The 27,528-nt window shown below is 34.7% G+C and overlaps 1 protein-coding gene across 3 annotated transcripts in view; it reads left to right on the plus strand.

The window, feature by feature from the left end:
- Positions 1-27,528, plus strand: part of RALYL (RALY RNA binding protein like) — a 370,530-nt gene that overhangs the window by 171,906 nt on the left and 171,096 nt on the right. For all 3 annotated transcript variants that reach the window (XM_058812647.1, XM_058812646.1, XM_058812648.1), the window contains one exon: positions 11,361-11,639. In XM_058812647.1, coding sequence (XP_058668630.1) covers positions 11,384-11,639 — 256 coding nt within the window. In that variant the 5' untranslated portion in view covers positions 11,361-11,383. The remainder of the gene's footprint in view (positions 1-11,360; positions 11,640-27,528) is intronic.

Below are 27,528 nucleotides of genomic sequence, written 5' to 3' on the forward strand. Positions count from 1 at the left end.
TGAGTTACCTGCTGAAATAAAATAATTAGACACTGCCCTGGAAAATCAATTTGCTCAAATATTTTACTAGAAAAGCTACACCAAAAGCTGAGTTTGTATGGTTTACATGCAAAAGTCCACCTTAATCTGGCTGATTGATGTTTGGGTAATATTTTTAGGGGACCATCTTTGGCATATTCCTATTCTATGGTGTTTGATTAAACAAGTCTCTAAAAGAGCATAAAATAAATAAAATAATTAGCTGAGTAGGGACTATGGTCATTGTGTTTGGGAATCAGATGTGTGCTAGCGTAAAGTCATAGCTCCACTAAGAATTGCCATTATGCCAAACTAAATTAAAATCATACTTTTATCTATTTGCTGCAGCAGAAAGTTATTGCTGAGACTACAAAACTGTAGAAATATTGGGAAAAAAGCTTCTCATACAATTTTTGTGTGTCTTTTTGCAAAAAGTTAAAGAGGGAGCAGAAAAGACTTTTTGTGTGTATATACAATTTATTTTAGAAAGAAAAGTTAAAACAGCATTTCAGGTGTTCTCAATGATACACGGTATTGGAACACATTGCTTTTAACATATTTCTTAAGCTGTCTAGCAGAAATTTTATATGCTATAGGGAAAAATGTAGGAACTGCAGACTTTGTGATCTCTCAGTAGCAATGAAAATATTGTTATACTAATTTTCATTTAATTTCCATGTCTTAACATGTAACTGAAAAACAGACAAATATTATTTTTTATTAAAAGTACCTACTAAAGATTTGGCATGAGTATTCACACAGATTTAATTACAAAGTAAATGTCAAATGTTCTTGAAGATATTCTAGGAAGGGAGATATAGAGCTAAGAGCCTGAAGTGGCCATGCTACCATGATTGCTAAAAAAAGCCAAGGAACAGACTCAGGAGACCAAGACTGCAAATTCTAATTTTCAGCACTAGAAAATTGAAGGAAACTTTCTCCTGTCCCAGAAAAAGTCCTAAATATTGAATTATCTGTTAAAACACTGAGAAAGCTACTGCAATTGGATATTGCGCCATTAATATTCTCAACAGAGAAAAATTACTGAAATAGTCTGTAGGCAAGACATGTTAATGCATGCATTGAGGCAGGCTTAAATATTCTATATATCTCAAGCCACTAAATCTTGAAAACACTTCTTTGGAACATTAGTTTTCTTGTAAGTTTCAGAAACCAAATTGCAAAAAAACTTCACATCCCTTTATGTTTAGATGATAGAAGAAAAATTGTTCCACAGATAGCTTTGAATTTGTTTTTTATGAAATGCCAAGGAGAGTCTATGGATCTAGTTTATAAGAACTTTGCACATGGTTGAATTATTGTGATGGAAAAAAGATCTGAATCAGATCCAAATACAAGACTTAAGACTCTAAAAAAATCATCATTAGATACATATTCATATTTTCTATGAGTTTTCCTTTTTGTGCATTTTATGTATAGATGATGGAAATTCCCATTATCCTACATGGAAAATCCCATTTTCATATTTTGCATTTCAAAATCACATTTTCACATTCATTTCACACATTTCACTAAAGTTTATCAAGTAAAGAAATACCAGATGTCTTGTTGTATATCCTCAGTGGTAAGAGATTTCTTGTTTCTTGACTACCTTTGTAATTTTAAACTTTGATATATGCACATGAGATTTAGGGTGTGAAAAGACAACAGACTTTGTAGATAGACTAAAAAAGCATTCAGCTGTTTTGTGGTGAATGGGAGCATATTACCTTGGGTTCCTGACTCAGGATATGCTGTACAGGCTCAGGAATAAAAGCAAGACTGTGCAGGGATGTGGCAGCCTACCAGATGTTGTCTGCAGATGTGCTTTTATTTTAAAGATGCAGTTAACACCCAACAAAAATCTACAAAAATCTAGCCAGGCTGCATAACCAGGGTAAAAGAATGAAATGGAAAAGCCAAAAGCACAATATGTCAGTGATTTACTGCATAGTATTGCAAAAGTTACTGGCAGAGTCAAATATCAGAATTACTTTGTTGTCAGTAATAGCTTGTCTTCCTATAAGCCAGATGCACATTGTGGTCATCTGCCATAAATCCCCAATACATGATTGTGAGAGGGCCATTTTGGAGTGAATACAACAGAATATGTGATTACAGTTTCACTCTGATTGTGAAATTCAAGTATTCTTAAATACCTCTCACCATTATGAAAGATCAAATAATTATTTTGATCAGCTAGTAGGGGGGTTAAAACATAAGAAATACCCATTAATAGAAAATACTTAGAAATATACAAAAATCAGAAAAACAAGAATACCATTAATCCTCAAAACAAACTCTTATGCTTTCAATTAAACTGCATATTTTCTATTACACTTCCTAGAGCTGCAGCATTTTTCTGGTGTTTTGGATTTTTAAATTTCTTTCATGCAACAATCCACTGAGCTGGAATATTGTCATTATTATTGCCAGTTTCCAAAGAAAGAGGACAACGTGGAGATATTAAGTGACTTGCACAAACTCTCTTATCAAGTCTGTACCAGAGCTAGGATTACAATTTGGAAGCTCTTGACTTCTGGTTTGGTATTCAACAGCCTAGACCATGAAATTCCTCAAATCCAATTTCAAACTCTTATAAAATAATAGAAGAAACATAAGGGAGCAAAATGCTAGTCAAAAATAATGCTACCAAAAGTTTTTCCAGAGACTTCAACAGCACAAAATTTGTCTACCTCTGAGCTGATTATAGCACTTCCATGAGCAATAAATAACAGACTTTAAAAATGCATGACAAATTTTCCAAAATAATTTTCTTCCCTTAAGAATAATTTGAAAAAATTCTTCATATCAGCTCTTCTATGCTTAATGTCATCTGTTCCAAAACTAGCTTAGTACATATCAGAGAAGGATTGAAATAAGTGTGGTGTTGGGGAAACATCTGACCATGACATTGGTACCCTTATTACAGCCAGTTTTAAATAATAGCTTTATAGTCTAAATCATTAAAACAATTCATTAATTAAAATTTCAGAAGATGTTGTACATTGTGACTGTAAACTCCCTTGAGGGCAGAGAAAATTGATGGAGTTTATTAGGAAGGTTAGAAATGTAAAAAATAATAGTAGGAGACTATCTTACTTGCCAAGGCTCATTTAATCCTCACAGTGATATGAAGCTGAAGAGAAAGCACAAAGACAGAGGGAAGAACAGTGCCAAATGACACCAAGCATTTCTACTGAACACAAGATTAGCTGGAAATAACACAAGACAGCAAATATAGCTAAGATTTTTTTAGGTGATCCATAGTATCACAAAGTAACCAAGTGATGAGAAAGACAGAAGTCCGGCACATTTTACTGCCACTGCACCCAAAATTTAAGACTGAAAACAGATTTAGACAACTATAGAAAGTCAGAAATGCTTTAAAAATTATTAAAAATTCAGCAGGAATGAGTGATTAGAGAAGATTAAAATAGCTTGCTGCATAAATGATAAATGATGACTTAAAAGAGATGAGATAGCTGGCTACAAATAGATCTGGTCAAAATATTGGAAGTGAAGTTTGCGTTTTGCTTAAAAAACAAACAAAAGACCCCAAACTTGTTAATTTCATTCTCCAAGAATGAGTCTGACAGCAAGTAAAAGCAATGCATCCTAATACAAAAAATTTCCATTACCATTTCCTGGATAGACATATCCAGCACATAGATCCAAAGAAGACATGTTAAAGTATCATATTTAACACATTATTTCAATTACTAATTAAAATTAGTAATTAAAATTAGTAATTAATTTACTAATTAATATAAAAAGTGTCCAAATTGTGCTCTCTCTTTGAGATATTTTGAAAGGTGAAGTATTACCTGTAGGACAATAGCAAAGGTCCCATTATGGAATCTGCTAAGTGACCTCAATGTCCAAATATCTTAAATATATCATTGAAGTGTGTATATCTTTAAGAAATTACACAGATAAATAATGCATTATCTTTACTCCAATTTGAACCCTATTTAAAATTCTGAATAATTCTTAGGGGTTTTTTTTCCTGATTTCACTCTATGGTTTACACAGTTATACTGGTATGTGCTGTCATGATTACTTTTTATCTTAGCCCCCAGAGTTGCATCTTGACAATGTATAAATAAATCCTTGTATTTTATAGGGTTTAAATAAGAGGAAGGAGAGCTCATCAAATGTTTTATCAGAGAAACATATTTCTGTTGAAAGTGAAGGGAAGCCAACCCACCTTGTCGTTGATCAGCATTGACTTTGATTTATTGATCAATCAGCCACTTTATATAACAGTGTTAATTAACTTCATGCATATTGCAAAATCCAAGCTCATGATAGGTTAACAGAGAAAACTCTAACCCCTTCTTTTGTTTTACAATACCTATGATCTGTTTATTGAAAACAGGACCAGCGTTCTCACTGTGAAATGAAAAGTTCCCAAAACTTCCATATCTGTTCCCAGGGAGCTATCTTTTCCCAGAGAGCCCAGGGACAGAATGTTTTGCCTGTTATGGGAAGACTGTCTGAGAATCTTATTGTTTATAAAGTGGTGCTTGAGAGAGCCTAATTGTTTATAGAATCAAGTTTGGGAACTGCTTTACAACTACCTTTTACTTTTCTCTCAACTGTATGCCTTCATGGCCTCTTTCTTTAAGCCATGCTTGAACCAGACTCTCCACATATTTCTTTACAGGGTTATTTTCTACATGCTGAGAACAAAGAGCATGTGAATAGGAGGGAAAATCCCTACTTTTCTTTGCTGACAGGTTATATTTCCTCTAGCCCATTAAGGTAGGAGAAGGTTCCAATGAGTTAAAGAGGCTAAGGATGATGCTCCATCCACCTGTACAGATCTTTTCCTTTTTCCTCCCATTCCTTGCTGGTGGTACTACTCCTGGGATAGAGTGCACTTCTTCCCCTTACTGTTCCAAAAGCTTAAACAACTAATGTAAAATAATATATCCTTGAAAGTGTTTATTTTTGTTGGTATGTTACTATTAACCCCTAACATAAAAATTTAAATTTTTTTACAAGTAGACATGTTTTATTCACCTTCCACAAAGACAGTATTTGTCTCTTTAAAAAGAGTGACAGCAGAAGATGAAGTGAGGTCTGCTATATCATTTTATCTTTCAGTGCTTCATTTTCTACAAGATGTGGCACATTGATGCATATTGTCATTTATGCAGCTCCAGAAAAGCCGACTTGAAGGGAGCATTGTCCGCGTTACAGACAAGATGTGTCAACTCCTCCTTTAAAGTAATTGAAAGGAAGCAAAAAGCTAAACCATATAAAAACAAACAAACAAACAAATTAATTTATTAATAAATAAAAAGGCAGGATATCTTTAAGAGAGAGAGAGAGAAGAGGCATATTCTTTAATGATGACTGGAAAAGCCTGAGTATTTTGATGTGAATATAACTAAGCATCTTATGAATAAATTTTTTCTTTATTTCTGTGACCTAGATATAGTAATTCAATGCAAATGAATTTAAAACATAAAGAAGAAAGAATTTCACCAAGACAAAATATATTTTATCTGATAGCTTTCTGTCCTCTCTTCCCTTCTTCTCATTTCTGACAGCCATCACGAAATATCCAATAGTCATGTTTCCAACAGATATGAAAAATTTTATAGGGTTTTTTCAAGTAGTGATTTAATGGAGATAAAATACTTTTAATGACTACTTATTAAAGCAATTAATATGAATATTGACTTTTCTCCATAAAATGCCAGTAAAGTACCAATGCAAGATAAATCTATGTGCAGGACATTTGATGCACAAAAGAATATTTCAAATGCTTAAATACCTTAACATTTTCTGCAACTCTATAAAAATGTTAATGTTATCACTGTTTCTAAAAGTTAATTGAAAAGTAGAGAAAATATTTTATGGCATAATCTTTTTTTCTTGATATAAATTTTAATAATAATTGATTCTTTAGGCTCAAACCCAGCACACCACAGAAAATCTCAGCTATTAAAGCAACAATTGGAATTTGATATTGACAAAAGTTAAGCTTTTAACTGAGACTGGCTAGCAGATGGGCAGAGATTGCTTGGAAATTCTGAAAAGAGCAAAACCCAAGGGGTTTTGGGCCAGAGACTGATCACATCACATAGTGCTGCCTTTTGTCTATCTAAAGACCAATACTATGATGTTTGATTTTTTGCCAGAATGTTCAGGTTAGCACCCAGATATCCCAGCAATTAATTTGTCACAGTCTGTACTTCCTACTGTGGATTTCATTGTGGAAACAAACATGAGTGTTGAACCCTGTGTCTGTTAAGGGCTTTATCTTTTTAAGAAGGATTTGCAATAATCAAATGTGCACTATGAATCTCAGCGTTCAAGCATCTTATAATAAATATCAAAAATTAAGATGTGGAATTTATTGGTGCTTAGAGTAACTTTTCAGTGATGGAAATTTTCATATTTAAAAATGTTTCTCCACAGAATTACTCTTTTGCTATCACACACATCTAGTACAGGCTGTTGATTACTTACTGGCCCAGCTCTAAACACGATCTCAAAAGAATTTTTTTTTGTTTTGGAGGAGGCGTGGTGGGAGAAGGGAAATGAAAGTGAATTTGATTTCTCCCTTTTTCTTTTGTAAAAAAATATAAATACATGAAAGTTTGAAAGTAAATGTCTATAAAAGTAACACTCTTTTATTTAATTTTCAGAGAGGATTATTTTTCCTTAAAGATTTTCGATTTTATTATTTCTGTTTTTCCTCAGTAGATCCTATTTTTTCCTAAAGACACTGCAAGTAATACTTAGTTTATTCAAATCTGTAGACTTTTCTCTATTTAGTTAAAAGATTTTATTGTTGAAAGGTAAGAAACAGCTCTAAGATGAAAGAACATAAATACATAGAAACTCCTGAAAGTATTACTAAATTTAATGAAGACAATTTTTTTAAAGCAAAATTAGGTATAGATCTTAGGAAAAATTGAAAATAGGAGAAAATAATAAGAGAGAAAACCCAAGTCATCAATATAAATATTTCCTAGTCTTCTAAAGAGATTTAGCTTATTTTTCTAATTATAACAAGGTTGTTACAGGTTAGCCTTGTTGGTTAATTCAGCATAGGAAAATGCACAAGGACAATTCCAGAGACAATGTTTCAGTATTTGATAGAAATTTTAGTTAGAAGTCATGGATTCCTCTCAGTATTTTAAGATAAGAAACAGCTGTACAATTGGGAAAATGCTGAAATGAATTGCTTTCACAATTCCTTTAATTAATATCCTCAAACTTTTATATATCTTTAAATTTTTCTTGCATTTTGCCCAAATCGCTGTCAGTTCAAAGGCATATTTTGCATTTTACTGTGTGAAGAATCATTATTAAAGTGCATAAAGCAGCACAGGGAGCAGAAGTCCCAACAGGACTTTTATGATCGTGCCTTGACCCTACTCCCTAAAAGAAAAGCTTGGGAGTTGCAGGAATGTAGAGTTTGACAAGGTGTTCTCCTTCTCTTCGATTCGAGTTTTGTGTTTTCGCTGCACTGGGCCATGGCACAGCTGGAAAGGGATTGGGGTCTGCACTTGGTGCCAGGCGCAGCCCAGAGGGGAAGCAGCTGTGGCATGGAGCTGTGCCTTCACATATGCATGCTACGGAAACAGGATGAGTTTCACAGCCACAAAGCAATGTGTTGTCGTGCTGGTGCTTAGCCAAGCTTTGTCAGAAAATGCTGGAAAAGTGAGGGAAGCCAAGACTTAAATTCTACTCCCTTCTTTTGCACTTCAAATTGACTGGTTTAAACTTTTCACTTGTACGTCCCGGATGATCAGAATTTCATTTTAGGAAATTGTGTCTTCATTCCAGTTTGACATATTAGAAATGTTGATGTTTAAGAAAGAATTTTAGAGATCTGCGTAGTAAAAGAAATAGCCTAATTTATTACTTTTTTTTTAACTATACCAAGATGCACTAGCTACTTCTTGGTAGAATAATTAAATCAGCTACTGCGTAGAACAATGCTGTATGTAGTGAAGTGCATTGAATAAATATAAAGTGCACTGACAGCTAAATGTTGTTTGTAAACCATTTTTTAAAAGATATTTTCGGCATATAGGAGGAATTTATTACCAGAAAGGATCACTTCAATAATAGGAAATTAGCAAGATACCTTATTAAAGGCTGCAACAAAATGAGATTATTTCAGATAAGTTTCTCTCACTGTTTCATTTAGTTCTGCATTTGTATGAGGTACAATGTTTGTGATTTTACTGATAGCTCAGAGAATATGGGTATAATTCAGTATTTACTGATGTATATTCAAGTGAGGTGTAGATGTTACCACAAATTCTTTCACATTGTAATAAAGATCCCACAGATCTTTGAATTTAATGAAATATTCACAGTTGTATTGTGACCAGCAAGGCAATCAAATCTCAATGATTCATGTTAGTATTATTTGCACCCTTTGAATTTCTGCAGCATGTTTTCCTGACTGCTCATTTGAATATGAGAGAACCCACCAGACAACTACTTCTCTTTGTGTTATAAAAATATTGTAAATTTGCATTGCAAAGAACAATTACAACAGAGAAATATTCAGTGTCCTATTCAAAGTCTATTTAAATTATACATAGAAAAACTGGGCAAAACTGAGGACTTTTATGAAATAACAATAGTTCTCCAAATCCCATGTTAAATGGCTAAACAACAGAGGAAATACAGAGTGTAGTAGAATGTTTATAAAACATGGTGGTGTTAATGTGTGTGGTAGAAAACGTTGGTGGTGATAAATAAAGTGTTTTGTTGCATATACTTTTCATGGGAATCTTGAATTCTGGCAGATTTTCTGTAGTTTATTTTCTCCGTGGATTTTTAAATGGTCTGTTAGTCATGCTTAAACATTCCAACAGAGGTCACATTATTGTGTTAGAACTTATATAAAAAAAAACATTAAAACATAGCACTTAGTAAAAAAATGCTGGTCTGAAGATTAGAAAGTGGAAACAGAGGCACTAAAAGCATCTTACTGAAGAGTCATGCAGCAGTGGAAGAGACAAGTGTACCCTTCCAGGCTACTGCTTCCTAAGCCAGTCATACTTGTGATAAACTACCTCTGTGTTTACTAAAATAACCAGCTACCAGCTCAATCAATGTAGATATTATCAGATACTAGATAGATAAGATGCTAAAAATTGTATAAGCACATATACAGCTTTTTTTTTCCCCTGGATCTTCACAAAGATAAACACAGTACTCTCCATGGTAAGTTTTCCCAATAGAGTGGTATTTGAAGTGCTGTGTAACTCAGCAGCACAGGGGATACCAGTTGTTCCCTGTCCATCAGCAACTTCACTAACCTTGTTATTCTTATACCTTGTTACTCTTATACCTTGTTATTCTGCCACGTTACCTCTCCAGTTTGGGTCAGTAGGGCTCTGTAAGCTAACATGGCTGTGCTATTGTCATTTTGACTCCTGTGTAGTACAGGTGTATGTAGGATAGGGTTAAACTTCCTGGGTCCCAGAAAACATCAGCAGTTTATTTTATGCCAAGGTGGATCTTAGTGTGCATTATATTTACATTTTGTAAATGGTTTGCCTTGATAATATTACAGTACTAAACATACTACTTTGAATGTTCACAATATTCAGGTTAGCTTTATGCAGACATGACTTCAAATATGCACAATCTGCACAGCAATCTAGAAATATACAGTATTGAATTTGTCTTATGATAAAGGTCAGAGGTTTGTGTCCAAGGCAGTTTTCCTGGTTTTCCAGGATGAAATGTGTGCATGCATACAGTATGTTATGTTTCCACAATGTATTTTAAAAATAAATAAACTTAGAGGAACCTACCCTTTTTCTTGTTTTCTTCTAAATGTTGTAGCATAGAGTTGCCATGCTGAGTTGTTAATCAAGTGAAAGCTATTTGACTGGCAGCTCTGCTGCATACTTTCATTTAACGAAGCAGGCTGTTTGCTGAGACTTAGGAGGACTGCCCATACATCTCTCTTGTATGTTCTTGGCTGGAAGGTGGGGTTTGGATCCTCTGGGATGGAGGACAGTCAAAGTGCTGATGGCTGTGACTGTGGCTGTTTTGTTCAGCAGGTATTCTATGGAATTCAGTGACAATAGTTCCTTTTTCTAGCTTCATGTATGGTAGCTACTGATTTAAAATACAAAACTTCCAATTTAGATGTTCAGAATAGAAGCTATTATACCTTTTCATTCTGAGAAATGAACTGAGTTTTAACTGTGAAAAGTATAGAACTGGATTCTCTTCTTGCCTGAGTTGTTACTCGGATCTAATCAAAAGCATGAACAGGTTAAAAAATAGTAGCATAGTTCTTGGCTGTAAGACATGGTCCATATTTTACTACTGCCTAAATGACCTTTTTCTGACAAAATAAGTTTTCTCTACTTAAAGCTATGCAAATTTTTTACATTTCTGTGGTCTACTAAAGCTAAAGAGAATGCAGTGCAGATGTGGGACAATTTCTTTTATTTCATTTCCGTCTAAGTAACTTGACATAAATATGTAAATAGACAGACCTACTGGCAGGACAAATTTGCATAGAAATTACGATAATCACATGCACTTCAGAGGGGTGAGGTGAGATGAACACAAGAAGTGTTGGGGGTTTTTTTCTTCTTTTACCAAATCTTTCCCAGTAATAATGTGGTTATTCCCATCAGAGATTTACTGGGATACATTTCCACTCGTGACCTCAGATAAAAGAGCAAAGAAGCAAGAAAATCTGTGTTCCTAGAGTTAAAGTGGTTTATTTTTCTACTTTTTAATTCTCAGAACATAAGCCACTGACTTTTCTCACTTCTTTTTTGGTACTGAATTTACAGGGAAAATTGTTCTGATAGAAACATATTGATTGTAGTAAAGAATTGTATGTTACCTGCCTTGCACACCTCACAGCGATATTTAACTGGTGAGAAATGTGCTCTAACTGACACTAAACAAAAGCAGAGTTGTTTTTCATTTTAAGAGTTTGCTCTCTATGTGGCCTTGAATGTTCGTTTCTTTGACAGTAAATAATGATTCATTCTCTTGCTTTGCAGTTTCTAGATGGCTAAGTACTTAAAAAGTCAATATTGAATTTCTAAGCAGAAATCCAGATATGATTACAGTAAAGCTCTGCTATCACAGCATTATATTAAGTGATGTATTGGTATATTCCACATCTATAAAAATAAGAAGTTTTAATTTTACTTTTGAGGTGTATTTTAAAATGTGCTATGTTGATTTTATTGATAGTTTGATTCTTCTGAATCGAGATTCACTCAAAGTGAAAAATTAAAAGTGAATTATTGCTGTAAAAATCATCCAAAGTCAGGACGTATGCTTGGAAACATAATTCTCTTTGTTTTTGATTTAAGGTTTAAAGCCAAGTGATCCAACCATGACTGGCAAAACACAGACGAGCAATGTCACCAATAAGAACGACCCAAAGTCCATCAACTCCAGAGTCTTCATCGGTAATCTGAACACAGCTATTGTCAAAAAAGGCGACATCGAAGCAATCTTTGCAAAGTACGGGAAGATCGTGGGCTGCTCGGTGCACAAAGGTTATGCCTTCGTACAGTACCTGAGCGAGAGGCACGCCAGAGCTGCCGTGGCAGGAGAGAATGCCAGGATCATCGCGGGGCAGCCGCTAGGTAAGGGTCTGTTAATGCCACTGGAATGCTGCTTTCTCTTTCCCTTCTGTTTGAAATACCACCTGCTGATGGTGCCTGCAGGACTAGTGAGTTTGCTTGCCCATGCTCCATCTCAGCATATTTCCAGGATTTTGGAACTGACAGAATGCTTAACATGGTGCTACATATGGTGTTATGTAGCACCATGTTACCTAGGTGCTACAAAATATTTAGCCCTACAAACTGCTTATTTATTAAACAGATCACTTCTGAAAACTTTATGCTTATTTGTAATTCCACTGTAGTGAATATCATTACTCTTGTGAAGAAAAAATTACTATTTTTTTCATAGAATCTACTTTAGTAAATTTACTGTAGCATAACAGGGCTCGTCTAATAGATTAGGTTATCTTTCATGTAATGAATCTAAAATGATACCCAGCCCACAGATGTGTCAGATATTATACAGAAGCAAAAGAATAGTTTTTATTTGTCCTTGAAATCATGGCAAACTATAACAGTGTTATTTAGAGAAGTATATTATTAAAAACTAAGATTGCAGGTTTCCCACATAATAGTGTAAACATTGTTCATCTGAATTCTAAATAAACAAAGAAAAAAAAGTAATATTTTTCTCTTCTAGTGCTTTGTCATGAATGCTTAAGTAAAATCTAGTTGTTACATAATGCAAATTTTACCTCTGGAAGCTATTTTTAATTGCCTATGTCGGCTGTCAGTGATAAGCCCTGGAGTCCATTCTTAGACACAGTCATATATATACAGTAACAATGTTTAGTACATCAAGATGCTTGGTAGGATTCAGAGTTCTTTCACTACAGCTCTGAATTGTATTGCTCATATTCAACACCAAGTGTGTAATGGCTACGTCAGGAAAAGATGAAGTGTAGCCAGTGTTTTGGCTGTAACAAGCCATAAAGAATCAATATGGCTTGTTCGTTTTCAGTGTTGCAGGCTGTGGAAATCTATTTTTCTGATTGTTTGTAGAAATTGAAGCATTTGTGTTACATGGACTGTTCTTTTATCACAGTTATTGAACAGCAATTTTAAGTTTTATATTTTAACTCCTACCTTTTGGGTTCAAGAGTAAAACAGATTAAATAATTTCAATTGTATTCAAGGGGAGATTGCTTTCGAACTTCATTAGGAAAAGTCATATAGATGAGTGAAATAAAAGAACTCAAGTGATAAAAGCAAGGCAGCACAGTCAGTCTGTGGGATGGCATTATTGGGAGACATTTCCTGGAGCGGTGTTCTCCAAGCAATAGGCCATGTAATGCCATCAGTGCATTACTTACAGCTTCTTGCACACTGGTCTGACCAGATTTTTTAAACTGTGTTTTCCTAAGGCAATAGACCTGTTATTACTATGATTATCATTGCTAGACTCTTTAAGTATTTCTTGTGGCATCTGTAATATGCCAAGCATTTTGTACAAGGAAATGCCTTTGCACTACTCTACTCTGTGTACTTTTGTGCTTTCTGTAGCAGGGAAGTGAATTTGTTGCAAAGGAAATTAAGTGACCAATAATTGCTTGAGTTGTTTGAATATTTTAATAGTAACAGAAATTATTTAGTCAATATTAAGTTTCAACGGTTTAATCTTAAAATACTTTGATTTTTCTGCACATTCTTCTGATAACATATTCATACTTCAGTTCCTAATATATCAAGGAATATAAAGAATAAGCAAGGTGAGATTTTCTTTTTTCCTTCCTAATTTGGTCTTTTTTATATGTGAAATGCAGTTGCTATCAGTACGGTTTGACAAAAATAATGAATTTATAAAAATGGAACTTCTCATTAAAGAAATTGGTTCTATGAATTGTTCTAATTGGCAGTAGACATTAACAGTCACCACACATTAATGAGTAGATGACTGAGAAAATTTACTTGGGATTTTGACCCAGAACATCTTAGGCACAAATAGTGCATTACTGTGAAACTTCTAGATGAAAATCACTTTTTTCTCTGTCCTGAGAGCTTTGCATTCTGAAATAAATAGAACTAATGAATTTATGTCAGCAGTCAAGTTAGGGAAAGGGACAGGAAAATCCTGTTACAGATATACAAATAAACTTGTTTAACATAGCTGAATTTCCTATTAAATTGAATTAGAATAAATTAGTAATGTGAGGGCTCGATGATAACCAGATAAGGAAAGTTATTTGAACAAGGGAATATTTGAAAAACAGTATTCCATGGTATATGCTTGATACTACTATACACTCTAGTACTCAGTACCTCACAAAAGAAAGCATAGCTTCATTTAGATTATGTTAATAATGTACATTAGCTCTTTCATGGTATGGTGAACTGAACCGTTTACATTAGCTCCTGCCTTTTGTGGACTAATGCCATTCAAAATAATGCAGCTCTATTATCAGAGTCAGAAACCTTTCAGATGTGTGCATCTGAAATTTAAAATTGAACCCGTAAATTCTTGTAGTGCCACACAGTTCACTGCATATCCTGTCTAAACGTTTCCTCTGAGCTGGAGCCACAAAAGATTAGGCTCAGTAGGTATATAACAAAGCATTTTGTTTAGCAAATTCCTCAAATTAGTTGTACAAATCTAAAACATTGGTATTACCCTAAGTCTTGCCAGCTTCCTGGGGGTCATTATTTTTGGCCTGCTATTGGTCTCATCCATCAACTCTGAAGTGTGTAGTGGTGAGTGATATGTAATTGTGGTGCCAGGGATACTGCAACTTGACGGAAGAGGATTTCATGAGCTACGTGATTTCCAATCTTCCTGTTTCATAAAGTGCAACACACTCTAAAAAGTTGTGGGGTAGAGATCGTAAAGGAAGACAAAAAAATATGCTTGGGAAATTTATGGCTATTATTGTGAAGTACAATGTAGTTTCTTGAAGTAATATTATGTCTTCATGGGAATAGCATGTTTTCCTGCCCTCAGGACAGAGACAGGTCAGTATAGGGCACAGGAGTCTGCTTCACAATGATTATTTTGTAAATTGCTTCAGGCTGGAGTTGAGAAAATATTGAAGTTGTTCTAGGACAAAACTGCAAGTTATGTTCTTTGTTGTGGGAACACATCCACACTATTAACTCTTCTCAAAAGTTTTTTACCCTTTTATGCACACTTGTGAGTTACAGAATATTTGTGCATATCCACTTCCTTTCCAAATAGGACAAAGAGACAGGATGAATAGGAATTATTCTGAGGAAACAATGAGTCTGTGAACTTTACCAAGGGTAATTTCATCCTTCTCTGGGGAGCAAAGGATTAGACACCTGCTTGCTCAAAAATGAATGGTGCAAGTCCCTCATTGCAGCTGTAGGCTGAGGAAATGAGCTGTAACCTTTCTCATAGTGAGGAGCCCAAGCCTGAACACAGGATTTGAGGTGCAGCCTCACCAATGCCAAGTGCAACAGCATGATCACTCTCCTGGTCCTGTTGGCCACAGTTTCTGATACAGGCCAGGATGACATTGTCCTTCTTTGGCCACCTGGGCACACTCCAGCTCGTGTTCAGCTGCTGTTAACTAGCACTGCTGGACTCTTTTCCTCCAGGCAGATTTCCAGACATTCTGGAAATCATCCCCACTCTGTAGCTCTGCACGGGATTCTGGAGACCCAAGTGCAGGTCCCAACACATGATCTTATTGAACCTCGTCAATGGCCTTAGCCCATTGAGCCAGCCTGTCCAGATCCCTCTGCAGTGCCTCCCACCCAACTTGATGTTGTCTGCAAACTTGCTGACAGTACACTCCATCCCCTCACTCAATCATAAATAAAGATTTTAAGATAAAGATATGCATCGCAGCTTCTCTCTGAAATTCTGGTATAACTATCATATCAACTTCTAAATCATAATGTCCCTTTGATTGTTCTTGGTTAATAGTTCATAGCCTTCTATTTTATAATACCTTAATTATTATGCCTAATTTTTTTCCATTTTCATGCACATTTGTATACCAGGATAATTCCTTTAACTTGAGAATTTTTCTTCATTTATGCATATAACCCAGGGATTATACAGGTATCTTCTTAGAGGTATCTTATAAAAATGTTAAATGGACTAAGGCTTGTACTTTTGTTCTTTTTCATGAAAGACACATGGAATTTCATTGTTGGATCCTTAGGAAAAGGAAAGATTATAGCACCAAGACTACAAGAGATGCTGTAGTTCTCCAGCTGATGCCCTTTTTAACTAATAAATTAGTTCCTCTGTAGCTTGAATCGTGTTCTGTTGCTGCAAATATTACTCACCTGTGTCGCCTTCAGGTCTAAATTAGATGCAGTCTCTGAATACCAAGTGAGTGTATATTGACCCATAGTCTAAGGTAAGATGCTGGTTGCAGATATTTATTTTCAGAGACATACACTTTTACACATCCTTTTGAGAAGCACAAGAGCCCTGAAGGGGCTTTTTAAATTATAACTACCCAGTAGAAAATATCCAAGGTGAATAGCAGGTTATAAAGGGAGATTTTAGAGAGTCTCAACATATACCTTTGCTGCAAATTGAACTGATGTGATAATAAGGCTGTTTTATCTTTTGTTTCTCTTGCCTCTACTCAAAACATATCTTTTCTATTTTATGTTTGTAATGTCTAACAACACTGAGAGACTTACATGTGTATTTGTAGAACAAGGACTCTCCAGACTGAAACAATTTTTCACCTCAATCTGAGCTACAGAAAACATTTATTGTGTCATGAAAGTTTCTGTCTTAAAACGAATAAATACTTTTGCTGTTTTAGTGAACTAATTTGTTAAAAAAAGCATTTTGACTTAAAAAAATAACAGATTTACCCAAATTTTCTGGATGACTAATATTTATATATTTATCTAAGACAACGATAGGCTAAGATAAGAAAGTCAAATCTAAATTAGGGGTTGTTCCATTTCCACTTAGTCATCAGTTTTCAGTCAGTAGCATGGAAGCATACCAATCTTTTATTTGTACAAACATAAGTCATTATGTATTAGAGCATTCTGGGTACTCTTACCAACCTACCTCCCACTAATGTAATGGCAGGATTTATCAGGAAAGCAATGCTGTCTTGTTTTAAAGACTATAGTGGAGCAGCAACTGAAAAGGTTTCTTATTTTGCTTCTATAAATCTGTAAAGACTTGAGTTTTAATGTGGGTCAAAACATTCCAGGAAAGGACAATGACTTCCTAAAGCAAACTCCTTAGCATGGACTTTACTGATATAATAAAAAAGTGGGAATATTTAGATATTTTGATGAATATTTTAAGGGAATATTAAAAATAGAATAACTATGTACACATAATTATTATTCATGTATTCAAATTTTGTTTTAGATCGCATAGCATTAGGAGATTGTGTATTGTAATTTTCATACTACAGGACCTGGAAGGACAATGCACTTGATAGAAAATTCTTTGGTCATTTGTAATTTCTGCAGGCTCACATTTTGATATATTGTACTTTTACACCATGGAGCATTAGACCATGGAGTAAATAATCTGAGAACTGTAACTCAGTAATACGCAGGTAATTTTCCAAGCAAGTGAGAGTTAGAAAGCAAAGTATTTACGTTCTGATGAGCCATGATAACTTTATAGCATATGGTTTTCAACACTGGAAAGTTGTCCTTCCAAGAATATTGTATTCTTCTGATAAAATAATCCACTTTTTAATTAATAGTGTTTAAGCAAAAGCAAAATCACGCTTGTTAACTGCTCTATAAGGAATTATCATTATCATGTAAGTTTGAGAATAAAAAAATTTAATAAGCAAATACTTTAATAGTAAAATAAATTATCCATAAACCTATAAAACTTGTGAGATGTTGTGAGTCTTGGCTTACTGTGGGGAGGACTTTTGCATTTGCTGAACTCATATAATTATTTGTTAGTTACTTCAAAAGTGATACCAATTTCTTTTTGTAAAGTAGCTATTAACATCCAGGCCAGGTTTTGAGGAAGTTTATTTGATTCAGAACTTTTTTATGTTGAACTAAACATAAAGTAATGATAAAGCAAAAAGACCAAGTGGTCTTCTTCCAAAATCAAACTAACAGAAACAAAACCCAAAACATAGTGCATTTGTAGCCAAGATGAACGTAATGCCTAATGTCACAGGAACCTAGAGTGAAAACTTGGGATATTGACCCTGGCTTGCACTGTCTTTACTGAGTCATTCCCACTAAATCCCTTCTTAGTCAATGTCTTCATCATCAAGCCCTCAGGCACACGCAGATTGTTACAAAACATCTGAAAAATTATTAATTCTATTTCCACAGCTTAGTTCAGAGGAGCTAAATTTTGCCCACTAGAACTAACTCTTCATTCCATTATTCCAACCTGTTTCTATGTTTGGGAACCATTGTAATCCTGGTTCAGCCTACTCTGTGCAGGAACAGAGATCCTGTCCAAAGACCTACCTCATAGGTCTCAGTCTATTTTGCTGAGACATTTTGCTACCCGTGCCCTGTGGTCTTGGTGAGGTCTATGCAATAGCACACTGGAGTGTCAAGTCTTACTGTAGAGGGCCTTGGATACAACAATCTTTCTTCATAGAGTCTTCTAATAGTGGATAATTTTCATATGTCCCTTACTGTTACACATTTTGGTGTCTCCCAATACTTTATACCTTCTATTTTTGCAGTAAGATCCTGCAGCCATAGCAGCAGATTATAAACCAGTTTCATGCTCTTGAAGAGAAAAACATGATTAAATCTTGTTGTCACTCCAGAGTCCTGTTTCTTCTGCATTTCTGTTATCAATATTTCCTCATCCTATATTCACATTGACACAAACCATTCCATGTGCTATCCATGCATGTAAAACAATTCATATAAAGGTAGGAAGGGAGGGTAATTTTTAACAATCATCCCTCAGCAGTTCAGGGCAGGGCACAGTTGCACAATTGATGTATGCTTGTTCCAGAAGAGCAAGCTGAATTCTTCATCATGAAAGAAAAATCCATATTTTAATAGAATGACCTGATTCCTTAGATTGAGAATCCCTGGACTAAGAAAGAATGAGTTTGAGCCCCCATATTTCACAAAAGTTTCTATTTCTTTCTTAGTGAGACTTGGTCAATTCTGAGTGAAACTACAATTTAAATCTATTTTTCATGTTCAGAAAAGCACATATCAATAAAATAGTTTATTTATGAGGTGAACTTATGGGGGTGAAGTTTTCTTTATTGCTTGCTTGATGTTTCTTTCTGTGAAATTCTTTATATTATCATAAAGTGAAAGTCTGCAAAGTTCTTCCTGGAATAAGATTTTGTACTTTGAGCAGCCTGATGTCAGTTCATGCAAATGTTAAGCATGTCCTCCATCATAATACCAAAAATGATGACCTGATTGCTTGTCATCAACAGATGTTATTGAAAGAAAACCTTTCCTTCAAGGCTTTATAACGATGCATATAAATATACATTTAGTCTTCTGCATGGGCAGCTCATCTTTAAAATCATAGACAAGGTGTTATTATGGGATCTTTCTAGGTCCTTCTCTGCTTTTTGACATGTCTGTATATAGCACATGGTCCATCTGCATAAAATGTTACTTTTTTCGTCATTTCAGCCTTGGGTTTCAGAAACACTTTAAGTCTTCTTTTAAGATGGATCTGATATATCCTTAGTCATTTTGTAAGAGCTTTTCAAAACATTTAGATGATGTTATCTCAAACACCTCTGTATTATGCCTTTCTTATGTTCATATCTTTATGAGATTGTTATTTTGGGGGTTTTTAGCAAACCATATCCAGAGGGTCCTTCTGGGTTTGAAGTTAATGCTGTTTTATTTCTTCTGCAGGTCTGTAAGAAGCTTCCATTGTGACAGACAGAATTCTTTACCTTTTCTTAAATTTACTTGCTTTGATTAGTGGCTGCTGAGACCACTAAAATTGTATAGCAAATTTATAATGTTAAATGCTGAACTTTTTTAACACTAAGCAGTGATAAAAACATTGTTGTGATAGGTTCTCTCATAATATTTGTCTCAAAGTCCCATGTGGAATGCACAGTACCAAAACAAGAACTATCTCTAGGATGCTCTCCAATTTTTGGTTTGGTATGCTAGGAGGTCTGGTAATCTGCAGCTTCACTTCTTTTGCTTGATCTAGCTTGATTTAATTTGATAGACTATTTTCCATTCATTTGGCTTCTTTAATTTTAGATAGAATCTCAACCAGAATGAGTGATATTTTCTTGATCATTTGACAATACTTCACTATTTCACTTGTACTGATGCCGTTAGATTTGCTAATGTCTTGTCACCTGTTTTTTTTAATGTGTGCCTGCCATATATACTTCTTTTCTCATTCTTTTATTAAAACGTTTCATTGGAGACCTCTTTCCAAAAGGTATATGTAGAAATTCACTTCTGCTATGGGTTGTATGGAAAGGGCAGAGAATGAGAAGATTTCTTATCTAAATCTGACAGGCCAGTTTTTATCTTTCTAATCCATAATTTGAGGCATGGGGGTTTTCAATAGGTATTCAGCACTGAATGGTGACAGGAGAGAATAATGCTATTTTAGTGTACTGCAGACTCTGGGTAAGCCCCAGCCCTGTTATTTGTCTTTGGACTATGATTGCTAAAGCCTTGAAATAGATTTGCCTCCCAAGTTATCACTCAGCTGTTTGGAGGAGGAAGTATAGCAAATTTTTTTCCTGCCAGAATACTGATGTAGCATAAAAAATTCTTCTCATAATCATAGTCTAAATTCATGGAAGCTGGTCTTTAGCATGATGAACTTTTAGGATCACTCTTCCTATTTCTCTCTTTTCTTAACAGCAAGCTCAGCTCCCTTTTCCAGAAGAAATGTTACTATTAATGATCTCCACTAAAAGCTTATGAAGTTTCAAGTAAAAGTAATTTCCTAGGTATTTTAATTACTCAGAACTGAAAACTATTCATATCCTTAATTGTTATAACCCTTTAAGTGACTTCAATACCTCCTAAAAAATTAATGGAAACTGAATCAGACTTTTTTCATGGCAAGATTTATAATTTTCAAAAGGCCAACTGAAAAGGGATTAGGCTGGATTTTAGTTTACCTTAGAGAATATATTCTTTTACTTAGAAAATGATAATATATCTTTAAGAAGACATTGTCTCTATTCCAACCCAGCATGGAATTTCTAATTTGATTTACATGTAAGTTCAGATATGTGAGTTCCTCAGCTTTCTCACACTAAATGATAATGGTCAAGTAGCTGAAAGCTGTGGATATACACTAGCTTGTCCCCAAAAGAAGTACAATCATTTCCACAACTAAGAACTAAAGGTGCACAGGAGTTCCTTGAAAGTCTTTGAGTCTTTGCTTCCATGAGTAAGATTTTTTTACTTTTTTTTTTTATTTATTTATTTTTTAGGTGTGAAATGGTGCACTTAAAGACCAACTGTTTTCCTTTGTTGCAGTCTCAGTATTTTAATAACTTTTTCTTTTGGTCAGGTCTGTTGTTTGTTTACCTAGTCTCCACAGTGTAAGTGTGCAATGACTTGATGTTATCTGAACACTTTTATTACAAGCACACTTATCCATACACGTTTTTTATGAGATTAAAACCTCATTAAAAACAGCAAATCCAATAGAATGCTGTGGTAATTTGTTGCAGATATCTGTCCCATCTATCCTATTGTTTGCAGTTAAATGTCAGATTCTAATCCGCCTGTGCCTTGTTTCATTCTTCACACAATCATGAAAAAGAGGAACAGAACATGATGAGTTTGAAGTGCGGAATTAACTTTCAGATCTTGAAATAAACAGGGAAGTGTATAATATCTTCTATTTCTTCTATAACTGTAAGGTTTCTGGACTTACTTAATGAAATCTATGTCTATTTTGTTAGTGTTTCATGTGAGGAACACAATATTTTACTGAAAATAGCAAGTGTAAAAAAAAAGTAGATAATAAATAGACACTAGATGACAGGAAAACCTGCACTTGGCAAAATCTGAAACCATTTCAAGCTGTCATTCACTTCTCAGCCGTATGATAATTCAGCATCTTAAATTTTAAAGAGACACTTAAAAATATTTTTTTATGATTTTTTAAGGTAAACTTTATCCCTTGATTTGATACTGTCACAGTTTTTGTTAAATTGTAGAATAATTTGTGTTGGGGGAGACCTCATCTAGTCCAACAACCTACTCAAAGCAAGGCTGACCCAAAACAGTGAACAGTCCAAAAGGTTTGTCAGCCACTTTCCCAGTCACACATGCAACCCATAGCTCCAGTTTTGGCTGCAAGGGTGCCATAGGACATTGTGTCAAAGACCTTGCTGAGGATGAAGGGCACTTAAACTACCTCTTGCCCCTTCCATTAAGTTATTCATCCCATCACAGGAAGTTCACAGGGCTGGTCACAGTTTTCCTCACCAAATGCACTGACTTCTCCTCATTATCTTGTCCTTCATGAGTCTGGACACAGCTCCTAGGATGATTTCCCTGTAGCTGTCTGTTTTGTTTGGTTGGGGTTGTCCACCTTCAATACTAAAGTTTGTCCTGATCACAGAAGCAGGCCTTACATACATGTCGGTCAGCAACAGATTCACTGTCCTGCTCCAAGCTACACAGATCATGCACAGACAGTTCCCAAAAACTTGAGGACATGATTTTCTTTTTCATATATTCCTTTATTTTTTCCCTCCTTGACTTCTTCCAAGTTCTTCCCCTTTTACCACATTATTTCATCTTAAAATATTCTACTGCTGTCTTCCCCTAGCCTATTTTCCCAGTTTTTGTTAACTTTACAAATGTATTTGGTATTTATAAGAGCTTGTCCCAGAAATGTCTCTCTCATTCATGACTTCTGTCATGTCACACTGCCCTTATTTTTTAAATGTGTAGTTTTTTGCCAGACTCAAGCTGCTACTTTTTGGTGATGTCAGAGGCTGGGATTAATCATCTGCATGCAAACCCTAATGTTTCCAATCGAGTGAGATAACACTGATTATGCCTGTAATTCTCCAGAGCCTATTTCTTGTCTTTGAAGATGAGTGTGACATTTGCCTTTTTTCAGTCATCAGGGGACTCTCCTGATTTCTCCAGCCATTCAAAGGTGATAGAGAACAGCCTCACAATAATATTAACTAGCTCTTTTACTGTCCCTAGATGCATTTTTTTAAATCTCATATTTATTTTCAACACTAAAAATTTATGTTTCATTATATCATATGAAAGCTTAACATTCAAAGAAAAGCAAACACCACATTAATTCCTAACAAAATCAGTCAATTTCTCGGCAGTTTCTCTTTTCCACAATAAGAATATCACTTTCTTTTTTATTTTTTTTTACTCAAGATTAGTAACAGGATTGTGAATTTAGATATGATTTCAAAAGGTTCTTGTTTTGTAAATGCTAGTTACTCCAGCAGTTGATCCGGATGGTATCTATGGAAGTGGCAGTTCTCCTGCAAATGATGGCAGAACGTGTATGAAAGAAGTAATGCAGTGGTGCTCTGAAAATCTGTGCAAAGTCACAGGCTGGTATTTTGAAATCTTATTAAATTGGGCTACAGGGTAATAGGTAGGATGTTAATCTTCTGCACTACTAAAACATTTGGGCTAAAAAAAATTAAAGAACATCATGTAGTGACAAGAATCACTGCTTAGAGAACTGGATAGATTTGGAAAGGAATATTTAGGTAAGGTGAAAGATTTATTTTTAATTGGAACTTCTTCATCTTATAAGGCCAAATTACTATATTGATTTGAACAATTAAGATGGTACCTTAAACAGATGCAGTTTTAGCAATTCAGAACTATAAGAAAGGGGTTATTGGCTTCTTTTTCTGTTTGGGCTTTTTGATTATTCCCTGGAGGTTTTTTTTGTTTAGTTTTTCCTAATATACTACAGTGCATGTGACAAATAGGACAAATTTGCATCATAGATTTACAGAGTCACTCCTAATTGATATATCTGGAGTGAAAATTACTATTTGCCTTTGTCCAACTTTGAAAATCAAGTTTGGCACTAAATGATCTTGCTGCAGTCCTAGGAATTCCAATTGCCAAAGTTTGAAAAGTTCTAGTTATTCCTTGACTTACAGGAATGATTTTTGATAACTGTGTAAATAAGACCAGATCCATGTCTTAGGCAAATCCTTAAAGATATAGAGTTCATCAAATTGTGTTGGGTTGTTTTAGTGTTTTTTATCTGGGGGGGAAAAAAAGCCACTATTTTTACATTATCGCAAACTTAAAAGGGACATAATTTTAAGAATTAATTTTTTAAAAATTGTATTAGCAAAATCTAAAAAGTGCAATTTAATGTAGTTTTCCTATTCAATCCATGTACATGTATGAATACTTCAGAGTGAGCTGTTATGAGGCTTCAGCCATTCAGACCTTAGTTAAAAGTAAATTCTGATAATATTTTCAAATCAGTGAAAACTGATTTTATGGAAACAGTTCCATGCTAACATTCTTGTGAAACATAGGCTAGTTTTGTGGGTAAGAAGGTGGCTGTTGTTCTAGGGATTTTTCTTTTCTTTCTAGGGTTTATTTTATTTTTTTACCCAGACTTTTAGAGAAAATTTAAATGCAAATGATCAAATTACAACAAGGTAAAATCAACACTCATACTAGCATTGCAGCATCTGGAAAAACAGTTGTGAATTTTTACAGCCTGACTTTAGAGGTCTTTATTTTCTGTTAATTGGCACTTATCACTGCTTTATTTGTTCCCTGGTCTTAAACTTTGGTTTTGATGTATTTAAATCTACAGGCAAAAAAGGAAAAGGCAAAAAACCTCTGAATATTTTTAGATGTGAGTAGTAAAAGTGGTTATGTTGGGATGTTTTTGGTCTAGTGTGCAAAATGAGGTACCAATTTCAATCTAATCTGATGTAACTTCAAAAATATTTTCATCCTAGACCAAGCCTTTGTGTATAAGAAAAAAAAAGACACTAACTCCATTAGGAGCATATTGACCAAAACATAGTGGACAGTAGTAACATACAAGCTTTACCATAAAACTCTGTTTCCTTTTTCTACTAATAGTAGAACAGAAATACGTTAAGAGAAAAAAAGCTTCTAAATTCCAATTATATCACTTTTTCTCTTTTTACTTTGGTCTTCATCTTGAAACTCTTGGTTATCACTAACATTGATCACACTTAGAAAGAATACCTTCTTTTTTCCTTACACTGACATCAGTTCATTGCCATACAGTCAGTCATACATTGACCCTTTCAATAAAATTCCTCTAGTTCTAGTTTTTATTTGCCTCTTCCAGAAAAATCTACTTTCTGTTTTTTCTTACAGCAAGTGCCTGTTTAACCAACAGCTCTTGCTGTCTTACTTGCCTTGTTCCTCTGAGCTGTTCCTTTCAGGGTCTAACGGGAAGCTTTAATAATTCTGTGCACTTTCAGTTCCCAGTGAGAGACCAGCATCCTGGTAAGGATGGAGGTGCAGAACTGCATGGTCATTTAGCAAAAGCTCAAATACAGAAACTCTTGCCACATTTTGACAAGGGACTAAAAAGACTGGAAATTCATTTTTGACTTCCTTGCTCGAAGCAGGGCAAACACCCACATTAAATGAAATTTTCTCGGAGTAACATTGTCATAAGTACTATCCTTTTACAAAAACAAAAATGTGATTTCTTTGATTGTGTTCAGACAACATGACTAAAGTGCATAAACTACTGTACAGAAATGTTTTGTAAAAAGCAGAACCACAGAACTTTATCTCTCTGTTGAGATGCCTTGAGAAGGCTGACCTAGAACAGAGGCCAGACAGAGTTAAAGAATAAAGCAGGTATTTATTAAAAGGCCTCGATGGATCCACCTTGGGCAGTACAAGAGCCCAGCCAGGGTGACACCCAAGATGAAACCAAAATGGTCAAACCAAAATGGACGACTGGCCACAGGGTCGCACACTCTTATAAATTCTGCTCCATTAGCATATTGGAGTTAATTGTCCAGTTGTAGCTTTAGCTTATGAAGTCTCATCCTTCCTGTTTCTCTCTCTTCAGTCCACCATTGTTTTTGCTCTTGGGCCTGAAATTTGAGTCAGTTGTCCTTGGTCCCAAGCTAGAGAAGGATTTGTTTTGTCTACTTTGTGAAGAGAGCTTGCCATCCCCTAATATGAAGCTCAGAACTTCACACTAACAGAGCACAGAATCTGAAAAATATCAAAACTAAAACTTAAGGTGTCAGTTGATTCAGATTTAGTTAAGTGGAACAGGGCACACAACAGGAAGGTGGAATATTACAATTCCAGGTAATTTCATGTCTTTTCTCTGAAATTGTGTGCTGCCTTGATGGCAGTGCCTAAAAGAGAAACAGATAAAGGGTCTGGTCTGCTGTCCCAGGCACTAACTGATTTAACTCCAGTCTCAGGAGAATGACATTGATCCTGCAATGATTAAGCATTCTTCCCTGTCCTGATCCATGTGCTCCGTGAATTCTGTGAAAGGGCAGTCCAGGGATAGTAATTCACAGGAAACGTAATCTTTTATTTTTAGTGGTTATGTAAAATTGCCACTAGACTTCCAAGCCATCTGTTTTAAATTCTGATGGTATGCAGTATATCCAGAGTGAGATACTTTGACAGTGAACTGCATCATCACTGTACACCATATATTTGTTCAAGTAAAAGTTCATTAGTATTCACAGGGATCCTCTGGCTCTGTGATACTACCAGAAAATGTCAAATTGTTCTTAGAATTTATAAGAAGGTATGAAATTCATGAGCTGAGACAATGAAAACCCCAAAGAATTGATGGCTGCCATATATTGTCCTCATTTTGGCATATGATTTTTTTATGTCTACAGAAATGAAGGCTAGTCATCTAACCTTTCATCAAGTCAGCATTTTCTGAAATACAAAGACATGAAAAGTGCTTACTAATGATTGCTTGGCACCCATCCTAATATATCTGGAATGAGAACAGAAAAAAAATACAGCAAGTTCTACAGTATGACATCCCAATTCCATTTTATCCTTCAATAAAGCTTCCTTCAGTCTACATGCCATTATGCTCTTGAATATTGATAAGAAGAGAATGTCCTTGTGTTCTTCAATAACCTAGAAATGTAACTTGCATTTTTTTAATAAAACAGATATGCTAATGAGAAAGGGTACCAAATCTGTGTAAAAAGACAAAAAATAGATTCTTCACTGGGGCGTCTTGTGCCTAATTTGGACTCCAACCAAATGTCTATCTATTACAAAATGTAATTTTCTGATTTAAAAACCTGTTGCAGAAGAAATCAGGGCTGATAGATAAAGAAGAACCAATTATGGAACAAATATGCTCTGGTTGCTTAGGTACAAATGGTCACAAGCTGCTCTTGCTTAATATGCATGCTGCATATAATCCCCCATTGGACAAACCTTGAAAGTGGATATGAGCAAGCTCTATTTGGAGAAAGTTGAGGTAGACAAGTAGAAATATGATCAGGAAAGATTAAAGTATTTTAATTGTTGCCAAAAAAAAAGGTAAATAATCATGAAAAGGTATAGTGTTAGATTTTTGAAAAATGTTTCAATGTATTTCTGGGAAGAAACATGGGATGTTTTTGCTTTAGTTTCAATATAGATAAATCTGTAAAGATTTTTTTCTCCTCTATTTAGAAGCTGACAGCTACATCCAGATCACAGAATGATGATGACATGGAATCCATTCCAGAAATCATTACAGGGCTACAAAATAAATGATCTTTAAATACTTAAAATTAATTTTAATCTCTTCAGAATTTCATAAATTCATACATTTTATTAATTCAGAATTTCTGAAGAACTATCTGGGTTTTTCTCCAGGGAGGTTCTCAGCTGCTAATATTTAGAGAGTTTCCTTCAGTAAATCTTGAACTGAAATAACAGTTTCACAAGGGTAGAATTTCTACCGGGAGAAATTGTTCAGTTTGTATAGTTTAAACCAAACCAATATTAGAGTGATTTATTGATTTATTAACACAAAATT

The sequence above is a fragment of the Ammospiza caudacuta genome, chromosome 1, assembly GCF_027887145.1.
Source record: "Ammospiza caudacuta isolate bAmmCau1 chromosome 1, bAmmCau1.pri, whole genome shotgun sequence".
Classification (NCBI taxonomy): Eukaryota; Metazoa; Chordata; class Aves; order Passeriformes; family Passerellidae; genus Ammospiza; species Ammospiza caudacuta.